The 13,366-nt window shown below is 38.1% G+C and overlaps 1 protein-coding gene across 3 annotated transcripts in view; it reads right to left on the reverse strand.

Annotated features, from left to right (window-relative positions):
- Window positions 1-13,366, reverse strand: part of MYO1D (myosin ID) — a 305,600-nt gene that overhangs the window by 105,714 nt on the left and 186,520 nt on the right. For all 3 annotated transcript variants that reach the window (XM_058560353.1, XM_058560350.1, XM_058560352.1), the window contains one exon: window positions 8,672-8,785. In XM_058560353.1, the coding sequence (XP_058416336.1) occupies window positions 8,672-8,785 (114 nt within the window). The remainder of the gene's footprint in view (window positions 1-8,671; window positions 8,786-13,366) is intronic.

Raw genomic sequence — 13,366 nt, forward strand, 5'->3', positions numbered from 1 at the left:
TTATATCAGTGGTTCTCATCCCTGGCTGCACACTGCATTCACCTGGGGAGCTTTAAAACATCTGATGCCTAAGTCTACCTGCAGAGATTTGATTTCATTGGTCTGGGGTGTGGCCTGGGTATCGGAATTTGTAAAAAACTCCCAGGCTAGTCCAACGTGCAGCCAAGGCTGAGAACCCCAGAGTTAGAAGCTACTATTATTTTCATTTGGGCTTTAAAAGTGGAAACCAAACAAAATCAAATTCAAATCTCTTAAGTATCAGGCTAGTGATGACAGAATCGCATTTTTTTTCTGGCCTGCCTGAGACTGTACTACCTTTTCCTACATGTTTCTTCTTGGAAAAGACAGGATTGCAATTAAGAGAGAAACAGTTATGCAAATAGAAGTACAATGCGGCAGCTCTCTTCAAAGGTGCTAATTGTTTTTTCTTTCCAATACAAATGAAGCAAAAGATTTTCCTTTTCTTTCTTGTTTCCTAATGGACCATACCTTGAGAGCCCTTGACGTGCAGAACATGCCCAGTACACAAGCTCTAGTCTTGACTGTGTAGTTTCCCGCAGGATCCCTAGGGCCTACAAGTCACTTATCCTTAAAAGGCTAAGGTGAAATATTTTAGAAAGAAATTATTATTGTAAGAAAGACTAACATAAATAAATAAGGGAAGTGGGAGAGAGAGTGAGCGAGCATTGTAGGCAGCGAAGCCAGAAGATGCCTAGTCTGATGGCTCACTTGGGCTTTTGTGTCCGAAAATCTACTGAAATCCTGCACTAGTGAGCAACTTCTCCGAGAATTGGTTGCTTCATTTATAAAATGATACTTAACTGCCTATACAGGATTCTTATAAAGATGGAGATACAGCATATTTAAATCACCTAATAAACACCTTGCATCAGGCACACAACAAATGTTAGTTCTGTTATTTCTTTCCTCTTCTTAAAATAGGATTGTAGTTGTATGTGTTATATATCATAAAAGGGGGGCAGTGGTAGCATTTGCCATCTGGATTGTGACTCCAAGGGCTCCAGGGTCAAACAGGTATGAAGCCCAGCTGCATTCCCTGTGAGCTTTGTGACCTTAGGCGGATTACTTTCCCTTTCTGAGTGAGTTTCCACTTGAGGGAAAGGTGTCATTGTCATCTGCACGGCTGCCTTGGGCCTGTGCTGGATGGGCTGGCTCACTTCTCTGCCTTTCCCACGGCCCGTGGGGCCTTGTGGGCAGAGACTGTATGATGTACTGTTGCATTGCTAGTGCCTGGCAGATGCACAGCACATAGTAGGTCCTCAAAAATGTTTACTGCACAGAAGACAGTTCTGATAAGACAGCTGTGTAAAAGGAAGCCTACTATTGCCTCAGGTTAGCGATATCTATTTCTGTAAGTGCAGAGAGATCTTTCTATGTATATGCCTCCATTGAGGGCTTTGTTTTGAAAGGATCTTGTTTCTAGCAATCTGACCTCTGGATAAACACGGTGGTGTTATACTAATTTTCTTATACTTTAGTTTTTAAAAGGCTTTGTGTTTCTTTAATGAGATAGCTTTTTAAAGGAGTCATAAATCGGCTCTAATGATTGTTGCTTTCAGATACTGATTTGGCACATCTTTTACATCTGTAATTGAATTTCCAAGTATAGTACTGATGAAAATGGACTCTACCTTACGCCCCAAAGCATTGACTTTTGACAGTATAAACTGGTTTACTTGGTACTGTATAACATAAGCAGTAGTCTCTAACTGGTATGACAAAAGGCATTTACTTCTAAACACATATCAGGAAAACAATCCACAGGGTGACTCTAAAATTCTGACTTTCTCTCTCTTATTAAAAAAAAAAATTGAGAGAACATGACTAGATGTCACATTTCTTAGAAGTATTTTAAAATCATGTGGCTCACTCAAGTCCAATAATAAAATTATTGAGTGCTAAAAAACAAATTATGAGAGTGGAAAGATTGTTTCATTGCCAAAGCCATCAGAGCAAGAAAGATTCTTGAAAAATTAAACTGAAACCTTAACATCTGTATTTTTAAAAGTTCTTCTTTAATAGACATCACTTTTTTCTAAGAACACAGGTTTCCAAATATCCACTATTGCTAAGCAACTCTCTTTGTTATAACAGACAAAAATATAAACATTTGCACAAGATGTTCAAAATAATACAGCTTCCGGGACCTGCTGAGATTTAATTAGAAAGGTAAATTTATTACCTAAATAAATAAATAAGCCTGAGTGCCACTCAGCATCTGACATTAAGGGGTTATACACTTTCCATTAAAGAGGACTAATAAATATAGTTTAAAGGCTCCAGCGAGGAATGAGGGAGGAAGAAGGCTGGTGCACACCAGCTCCAGCTCAGCCGGTGCCAGAGGTCAGCTGACTGCCTCCATTGAGATTACCATGGAAACACCTTCTCCTGGGACACTGTCACGAGAGTGGGGTGCTTTAGAAACGGTGATGGGGAGCAGAGCTGGTGGCCGATGGATTTCAGCAGGGTTCACCCCTGTACACATTACAAGGACAATCTATCTTCCAAATGAAACGGTATCTTTCTAGCGAGTCACGTCAGAGCAATAAAGCATGAAGCCGGGCATAATTACAATCCATTTACCTCTATAAAACAGTCACATCAGTTCAGATAATTGTCTTTTCTCTCCCCTGCTTCCTTTGTAGTCTCCACAGAACTAAAGGAGGTATTTGTGTAATTAATTGGCTACTTCCTTGGCCATCAAGCCCATAGTGATAAAAAGGGACTATATCAAACAGCATTCACGGGCAGAGTCAAACATTCTGCAAACCAACCCATCGGGCACAGCTAACACAACCCACCAACAAAAGGGTAAGAGGAGTTCCAGCTGAGGTCAGGTGAAATCTTTCGGTGTACGCAGTCTCACGCGAAATCAGTGAACAGATTTTATGTTTACGCAAATTAAACTCAATCCTGGCAACCAGCTCCCTGAGCGCTGGCTGGGGTGAGCCCATGTCCACATGGACCTGAATGGAAGAAGTACACTGATTCAAGCTACATGCCTCAGCCACGGGATGCAATGTTTTCCACCAGTTTTTAGTGATTTCCAGGATGATTCTCAGAGTTAAAGAGGTTGTGATCAAAGTTTTAGACACAATGCTACTAATTATGAGAGTTACTTCTTCCCTGTTCTCCACATCAAGCCACAGCAACCACAAGTCTCCCAGCTTTGCAAAACATGCAAATTCTGACCCCACCATCCCCCTCTAAAAATTTTAACCTTTTTTGACAACTGTCCTAGAATTAATGCTTTAATTTGATATTACAACTTTAAAAATATAGTGTAGAGAATGACTCAAGGGGGATGATACTAATTTGACAATAACAGATTCCAGCTGGCTGAAACCCTATCCTAACTGTGCAATAAGTCACTCTGTGGCTAATAAAGTAGCCTCCTGTAACTTGACTATTTCACTCTCATATCACTGTTTACAATTATCTGACTGCGCTATTTGTGAGAAGAGTGTTTACTGAAAATATTCTCAAAACCTGTCATGATTTCTTACTTTTATCCTTCCAGTGAAGAGTGACTAGAATCACTGAGGATAAACTGACTGAATAATTTTTGCTAATGGAAGGAAAAAAAGTGTCAAATTTATCTTTTAGTTATATTTTGCTTAGGCTTATGTAAAGATCAGTCTTTCTCCTGAACACAAACCAATTAATGACAGAGAGTGGAGTGATGACTCTTGTAGTTAAAGATTAACTGAGAACTCAGTGTGGACTGAGTTATATAGTTTAGGATAATAGAAAAATACATGATACCACTACACACCTGTGATCTGTGATAGGGGGTGTGCCACATGTCAATAAAATAGTCCAAGGGTCTGCCAATCCAATGACCTCAGTTTTACTTAAGTTACCCCAAGCCTCACGAAAAAGTTTGAAAATCACTATTGTAATGGGATACTGTCACCAAAAAACGAATACAACAGCAAAGATATATTAAGTTCTAGTTCAGATACTCATTTCCAAAGAGAAATAGGACTAGGACTATTTTGTTTAGTGACAAAGAATATTGCTTTGACCTGTTACAATGAAGGTAAGAGTGGATAATGGGGCAATAGTAGGGAAGAGGAAGGAGATTTCTAAGTCATAAACTGAAAAACAATTATCTTACAGTTTGTTCTTTTCTTTCTTTTTTATTTTAATTTTAGTTCTCTTTAAATTTTGTTTTTAATTCTGCAGTGTGTTTTGTTTTTAACTTAACAGAAACCGGCTAGAACAATACAACAGATAATGATCTGATGAATTCTTATATTTAAAAAATAATTTAGGGGGGCCGGCCCAGTGGCGCAAGCGGTTAAGTGCACGCGCTCCGCTGCGGCGGCCCGGGGTTCGCTGGTTCGGATCCCGGGCGCGCACCGACGCACTGCTTGGTAAGCCATGCTGTGGCGGCGTCCCATATAAAGTGGAGGAAGATAGGCACAGATGTTAGCCCAGGGCCGTCTTCCTCAGCAAAAAAAGAGGAGGATTGGCGGATGTTAGCTCAGGGCTGATCTCCTCACAAAAAAAAAAAAAAAAAAAAAAAAAAAAAAAAATAATTTAGGGATAATGCTAGTACAGTAGAATGTTGACTGCAGGATAATAGCTTTATGTGGTGTTACATAAATTAAAAAAAAATGAAACAAAGATTGTCTCACAAGTAATAGATGAACTTAAAATTTGTAGACTTCCCCTCTCCACCATGGAACATACACATACGTGGACCATACATCACCACATATATGGTACAATTTACGTCCTATTTGACCAAGACTGGGATCCTGGCAATTGGAATGGGGGAAGGTGGGAAGAGTCCAAGGACCTAAGGATGCCTGATGAACCTGGACTATTTGAAGCACTTCTCTCCCATTGCTTCTTTCCCACTGGGAAACCCTATTGACTCACTCCAATATTCAGCATGATCTGTGACCATGTCCAAGGGGACCAAGGTCCAAATGTGACTTGAGCCTAAGGATGATAGTCAAAAACTATAGAGGGAAGAGATCAATTATGCCTGAAATGAACTGTAGTAATTATCCACGCTATACTAGGAAGAGTCAGGAAAGACTATGCATAGATTTGCAAGTGCTTGACAAGGAAATGAAGTACTAATTTGGATCATGCAGAATTGGTTGCTATGGTAAGGCCTCATCTGAGACACTGTGTTCAATGTTACTGAAGGATGAAACCCTAACGGTTTGTTTGGTTGGCTGATTTAGACCTAAGTCTGGCACTGGCCCAGGCTGTCGGCAAGAAAGGTGATTATTAATAAGAAGACATCCAAAGAGAAGTAGAGACTGAGAGAATGGCGGAAACTTAGACTAGCTAAGCACTCATGTTGCTGAGGGGGGCTACAGGATAACATGGTCCCTTACAACTGCTTAAAACTTGAATGGTAGTGTTTCCTGGGTTTCCATGAGATTCCTCTTCCTTACTACCATGTGTCTCCTTATTAAAAACAAAATAAAACATTACTCAAGATAGTATATGGTCACAATCTGTTCCTTGGAGCCAGAAAAGCCCAACTAAAACAGGAAAGGAGCCGATGCAGAAGGAGAAAAGAAAAGTAGAGAATGAGAGGAGGTAAGTGTGGGACCCTGAACTATATGTTTCTATTGATTACTCCTGTTTCTGAAAACTTTCCAATTTGATTCTGAAACACAGTGTTCCTATAGTTCTTTTCTTTCCTAGAATAATTCATAACATTATGGAACTGAAGGGAAATTAGAGCTCATTTAGCACATTAAAGAGTGATGAGAAAATGGAGGACCATAAAGAGATTTCTGTTTTATTCCATTTCCTTCAGCGATTCTCTTTTTCCCATCATTTAACCACGGATGTTCTTGAATAATCTGCCCCCTTTCTCCCTCTAGACTCATAATTTCAGCCTCCAGTTATACATGGATCTGCTCTTAAATTTTTATCGTAAGTGCTGAATTCTTACCCCCTCTATAATATTGGAATTCCAGTTATCTGTGGAACGCATACTCGTAAGTTTCACCAATACCTCAAACTCAACGTGGTTAAAATTGAAATCATTCTTCTTCATCCCCTACCAGCTTTTTCATCACTGTTATTAGTGTTATCATTTTTTAAAGGTTTCTTGTCTTAAATTTTGTTTTTAATTTCAAAATATTTCAATCATACAAAAAGTATAAAGAATAAAATAACAAATACTCATGTCCCCATTATCCAGACTTAATATTCTGCCATGTTTGCTTAAAAACATTTTCGCAGATACAGTTGGAAATCCCCTATCCTATTCGACTTGCTCCCTTCTAAGAGGTAGACATTCCTCCCAAGTTAGTCCTCCCCAAAGCAGACCTTGAGACGAAGGCTAATGAGCACACCGGATTGATTTGGGAGGTACAGAGACACTGGCAAGGGAGTGAGGAGGCAGTTCAGGGAAGAGAAAACAGCCAGTAGAGCGCATTATTAAGCCAGCTACCCCCATGGGCAACTGCAGGGAAGCTCTAGGAAATGGTGTGAAACACACCTCAAAATTATCTTGGCCAATGAGTGACAGAGTGGGAGTATTTATACCCTCACACCCATTAGTCATTCGGGTGGCTGGGGGTGGGTGGGCATTTCCAGCTCTCTGCATGTGAGGGCAAAGTGGGTCCTGGAAGCCTGAGGGTAGCCTTTTGACAAAGATGTTTGCTGCTGGAAGTTAGGCTGGTGTGTACAAAAATGGGCAGAGTACTGATAGCATCTGTGACAGTGTGTATCCATCCTACTGACCTTGTTTTACCTTTACTACGATTGCTAAACATCATTAATTTTTATGATATTATTGATAACATTAATAATGGTGGTGATGATGAAGGGGAACAGTGACTATACATATATACCAGTCAAGATGAAAAGAAGGTAATTTGGGAAAATAACTTCAGTTCAAAGAGTTGTTTAACTATTTATTGAATTTATATCATGTGCCTGATTGAGTTCCCTTTAATAGAAAGCAAGGAAAAGAAATAAAATACATACCGCAATTTATTTTTGTTTGGTTTCACATTTCATTAGACTTTGACAAAATTTGATTTTCTCCCTTATCTTCCTTCATCTCCTACTTTAAGACTGCAGGGTTATTAGGCTTAAACTGTGATTGATATATAAGATTACAAGTCTTTGCTAAGAAGACTATATACAATCAAGACTGTCTTAGAATATCATTTTCATCTTAGCTGCAATCCATTTGGCTTTCCACTGAAAGGGAGAAAGGTGTATATGTGTGTGTGCGTGTGTGGAGGTGGTGGCTAATGGAGATGAATCTCAACCCCATAATCAGGGCAATAAGCCCGCGGTGATGTTCTAAATCATTTAGCAAAGCCAGGAATTGTCTGCCTTCTTTGTACCTCACAACAACAGGACTTCTGATTTAACAAAATAAAACTATAAAACAATATGTTTCCTATTCTCTTTTGCAGGGACTAAAAGGATTTAAAATAATCTTTAAATAATACTCCTTATAGATCCCATTATTGGACAAACACAGACCTCTCTCTTTAAGAGCTAGAAGACAGAGAAAAAGCTCTTGACACGTGAAAAGATCCACTAGGCCAGCAGGATTTTTCTGAAGATTCAGAACAAATAGTCACTTGTAAAGCAGACCCCATAGAGCAGAAAAAATTTCTTTTTTTTTTGCTTGAGGAAGATTTGCCCTGAGCCAACATCTGTGCCAATCTTCTTCTATTTTGTATGTGGGTTGCTGCCACAGCATGGCCACCGACAAGTGGTGTAGGTCCACGCCCAGGATCCGAACCTAGGCCACTGAGGCGGAGCACACTGGACTCAACCACTAGGCCACAGGACCGACCCCCCCCAATTTTTGTTTAAATCTCATATTGAGATTTGAGGAGACACCCACTGAATTTCATGTTTCAAATAAGGAATAATTATAGAATCTGAAAACCCCATGGAGACAGTGAACAACTGAGTGGGTTCAGATCAGAGGTAAAATACATTGGTGAAAAGAACTTCTGGCAACAGCATAAATTTTACATTTAAAAGAGAGGTAATGTTTTCACAAAGTAATTATCGACGGTTTCTCTACCTGATTCCATTTCCATACAAAAACAAGCCTTATGAAAACAAATAAGAAATATTATGTGCTACAACATTTAAGCAGTGAGCAGGATTAGGAATAGAGAAAGGTCAAGTAGAATGTAGAGTCTTTATACGTTTTTTTTTTGCTGAGGAAGATGCACCCTGAGCTAACATCTGTTGCCAATCTTCCTCTTTTTTTTTTTTCTTGCTTGAGGAAGATTAGCCCTAAGGTAACATCTGTGCCAACCTTCCTCTATTTTGTATGTGGGTCACTGCCACAGCATGGCTGAGGAATGGTGTAGGTCCATGCCTGGGATCCGAACCCAGGCTGCTGAAGCAGAGTGTGCCGAACTTAACCACTATGCCACAGGGCTGGCCCCCTAGAGTCTTTATACTTTAAAAAAAAAAAAAAAAAGCCTTCATTAATCTATTAGAAGCTTTGGATCCTCCTTACAGAAAATTGTACATTTGTACAAAACATAAGACTGACATTAAATTTCAGGAATTCATGGGCTCCCTAAAACCCCAAAGGTTCTAGTGATCAGTCTATCGACCCATTAGTGGTCCATGAACACCAGGTTAAGAATCCTTTATCCGGAAGCAAGCAGAGACTACTCACATTGTATAGAGGGATAGTCTTCATCACCTTGTACTGCTTGGTGGGATCCATTTTATACAGGTGACGATCAGTGACAAAAATTGCTCGGTCTTCCACCTTACTAAATCGATTCACCTGTAAGAAAACAAAACAATAAACCATAATATCGCATCAAGAATGAAATCAAATCATTTCTCAGGAAAACATCTAGGGGCAGAGGTAGCTGATTGTGGAGATAAATTCTTTAATAGATGTGTACCATGTATGGCCACTCTACTGGATGCAATAGAGATCTAAAAGGAGATGTTTTCAGATTTGTGGAATTTTACAATGTAAATGTCACAATTTTACAATTTAACAGGGAAAACACAGAAGAATTACAAGACTAAAAATATGCAACCCAGACACTATCAAGAAAATGAAAAGATAACCCACAGAATAGGAGAAAATTTTTACAAATCATATATCTGAAAAGGGACTTATATATAGAATATATAAAGAATAGAATATATATTGTATCTAGACTATATAACTCAATAATAAAAAGACAAAAAAATTAAAAAATCAGTGAAGGATATGAAAATACATTTCTCCAGAGAAGATATACAGATGGCCAATAAGCACATGAAAAGATGCTTGACATCATTAGCCACCAGGGAAATGTAAATCAGAACCACAATGAGATACCACTTCATACCCACCAGGATGACAATCATCAAAAAGATAGATAATAACAAATGTTGGCCAAGATGTGGAGAAATTGGAACCCTCATCACTACTGGTGGGAATATAAAATGATGCAGTCACTTTGGAAAACAGTTTGGCAGTTACTCAAATGGTTAAATGTAGAATTACCATATGACTCAGAAATTCCACTCCTAGGTATATATCCAAGGGAAATGAAAATCCATCCACACAAAAACTTGTACCCGAATGTTCACAGCAGCATTAATCATAATAGCTAAAAAAGTAGAAACAACTCAAATATCCATCAACTGATGAATGGATAAATGAAATGTGATATATCCATACAATGCAATATAATTTGGCAATAAAAAGAAGGAAGTATTGATACATGCTATAACACGGATGACCCTTGAAAACATTACGCTAAGTGAAAGAAGCCAGTCACAAAGGACCACATATTGTACAATTCCATTTATATGAGATGTCCAGAATAAGCAAATCTATAGAAACAGAAAGTAGATTAGTGGTTGCATAGGGCTGGGGGAGATGGGAGGCTTTGGGGGGATGACAGCTAAGGGGTACGGGGTTTCTTTTTGGGTTAATGAAAATGTTCAAAAACTGAATGTGGTGATGGGTACACAACTCTGTGACTATACTAAAAGCCACTGAATTGTATACTCTAAAACGGTGAAAAGTATGGTAAGTGAATTAATCTCAGTAGAGCTTTAAAAAACATAATCCATATTTGAAACAACTCAATTTGCCCCTTTCCTAATGCACTGGGTAGGTGTATTTCAGATTAAATTCCCTAAAGTATAATGACAGTATGTTCTTAAATCTACATGTTCAAAAATGGATAGTGTCTTCCTGTTGACCACAGCAGAAATAATTGTCTTATAATTATTACTGTCTATAAAAAGAACGGGCCACAAGAGAAGGCAGTAAGCACCCCACATAGAAGGGATTCAAGCAGAAGCTAAGTGGACCTCTGACATGGGTGTGTGATCTGACGGTGGGTGTGTGACGAGGGAAGTGATCTGAATGGGAAGTCTAGGGATCTCCAAGGTCCCGTGCCACTCAGAGTCCATGACTCCTTTATTTGACTTGGAAGAGTTTTCCTATCTGCCACTATTCTACTTACTTAACTTTCTTTCTTCAAGGAGAGGCTCTGCTCCTGTCCAACAGGTTTCCTCATGTTATGCTCTCCTAAATGTTCATGATTCTTACTCCCTCTTTTTTCTCTTTATCTATACATATTTCAAGATATTGCTCAAGTTCTCATTCCATTATAAAACCTCTTCAATTCCTATTGTAAAAAATGGTCACTCTTTTCTCTGAACTTCTACTACATAGTTATAGAATCAATATATAGGATATTTGTAGAATTAAGAATAAAACAAAAAATTAACATTGAAACCAAAAGGCACAAGGTTTCTCTTTTAAAGCAGAATAGGAGGAGCTACTTATATTAAGTGCTTTCACTAATATAAAACACTGGGTACGTCACTATGCTTTGTTTGGAAAGAAAGACAGGGAAGGAGGCTGGCTGATGCTTATAAATACCAAGACAATTAAGTTGCATCTATCCTTAGTCTGTATCTTCTCATGAAGTTGAATTACTACTTACATCTCTCTATTAAAAGGGCAGAAGTGTTCACTTAATAATGGGAAAGTTTTAATAATTTTAAAGACAGCTGACTTGTAACTTTTAGACCATGGATGCTTGTTAGGAAAAAATATATTTGCTAAAATAGTTGTGCGGAACACTGTATTTTTTTAACTCACAGCTGAAGCTATGTTTGGCAAAAGAGGTTGATTTTACTTATTAATCTTGTGATAATTAATCTACTGACTATATCCTCACTGATCTAGTGCTAATTAACCAGCTAATATAAAAGGTTATACAAATTGTCTTTAAATTGGAAGTGTACAAAAAAAGCCGCTCTCCCTGTAAAATAGCTACAAACAAGTTAACAAATAGTTATAAACGAGACTAACAAATTCACTTCAAAACAAAGTAAAAATCTCACATACAACACGATTTCTTTTCTTTTCTCTTTTTTTAAAATAAAGGTCAAGAAACAGCAAAACTAACCTACGGTAAAAGAAATCAGAACAGCGGTTGCCTTTGGCGGTGGTGGGGTTTGGACGGGAAGAGGGATGAGGGAGCTTTCTAGGGTGATGGAAATGTTCTAATCTTGATAGGGTTGTGATTTACCAGGGTGTATGCACTAGTCAAAACTCGCCGAACTGTATACTTCAGATTTGTGCATCAACCTGTATATAAATTACGCCTCAATACAAATGCATAAACAAAACAAAAACAGGGTAGCATCTCAATATCCAGGGCATATTTTTATTTACTGCCTTATTACTTCATGAACAGCAATTCTGTCTTCCAACTAGACTGGAAGCTACCTGAAGGCAGTGATCATATGGTGCCTTTTTTCTTGTACCTCAGCCCCCAGTACAGAAGTGGGCAACCTGTAACATTTACTACATCCTTGCTGATCAGTACTGTCAGCAAGGGAACAGAGGGGAGACGGCTGCCACACACTGGGGAGGTTGCGTAAGGTAAGAAAAAAATTTCCCAAGTGGCAAATGAAAGCACAGTTCCTCAAGAGCTTAATCCCCACTGCCCAGTTGGGTCCTGGAAAACCTTCATTTCTGCACTAAAGAAAGAGGTACTGTAGACTTCTTGCGTTTTTATTTCTGAAGCTGGAAGCCCCTTTATTAGTAAGCTATCTCCTTAATAAAAAGCTCCCGAACATAGCAGGCACTATATAAACACATGGATTGTTGCTTTGGTATTATTTATTCTCTAGTTGGAATTGTTGAGATTTATCTGTACATATTCTTTTTTTCTCATAAAGTGTTTTTTCTATGGGTTAATTTAATTTTCCCTTCAGTGTCTAAGTTTCTGGAGGGCAAGACCTTCACAACTAGCCATCACTACAAGACTCTGCACAGGGAATGCTGACAGGCCCGATGAACCATCCCGAGTGGATCTAGGAGAAACACATCTGTGTCTGCATTTGTGATGCTCTATTACTTGGGAGTAGCTACCCTTCTAAAATCTTTAGACTCACAATTTCACTGAGAAAAGTGTCTTTCCATAATCAGAAATCTAAAAATTGGATTGAATTTATTTTTTTCTACATTTTTTAATCTAGCACATGGACTCCTATTAATTAAAAAAAATATATACTGGTAAGCATTTACTCAAATTAAGTAATTTGATAAGTGGGTTTTTTCAAAATTTACAACGTGCCTCTTCAAAGCACTCTATTAGCTGCTAATGATATACAAAGGAATGACATGAAGCCCTTGGTTATAATAAGAATTGGAGACTAGTAGATGGGGTTAAGACAGATAAAAAACTAGTAAGTGAAAATGATTTCATATAAGGATAAATACAAAGAAAATAAAACTAGATAATGGGATTGGGAGAAATGTATATGTGTGTGATTCTGCAGAGTGCTATTTTACTACAGAGTCAGAATGCCCACATTTGCAGGTAAATCTCTTCCTAAAAGACAGAATTAACCACAGGACACTTTATAAATAAGTAATTAACTACTTGATTAGGATGTTTCAGTTTTAGATTTGGGTAATATTTAAATCAAGGTACTGAGCACTAAATATTTCCAAATAACTACAATGTCATGTTTCTCAGTGACTAGAAAAAAAAAGAAAGCAAAACAAAACAACAAAAAAACACTAAAAACCCTCCCATAAGTAGAATAGAAGTGGGCTGTGATACATATATCTCCCTATCCCTGCTCCCAATATCTTATTTTCAAGATGCAAACAAAGAAGTTAGAGATTAATCTGAAAACACTGTCACCTTTGGTAGGCTATACAGCTAACTAAAATAGGATAGGTAGTAATTATGATGCGCAGGATAGGTATTAGGATAGCTATAGTAAACTAAAATTCAAGTTTTACTTTGAATTTTACTCAGTCTTCTCCCTTTTGCCTCATAGTGTTAGATATCCATCGATTCTCTAAACATTTCCCTTATAACCA

Source organism: Diceros bicornis, chromosome 18 (assembly GCF_020826845.1).
Source record: "Diceros bicornis minor isolate mBicDic1 chromosome 18, mDicBic1.mat.cur, whole genome shotgun sequence".
Lineage (NCBI taxonomy): Eukaryota > Metazoa > Chordata > Mammalia > Perissodactyla > Rhinocerotidae > Diceros > Diceros bicornis.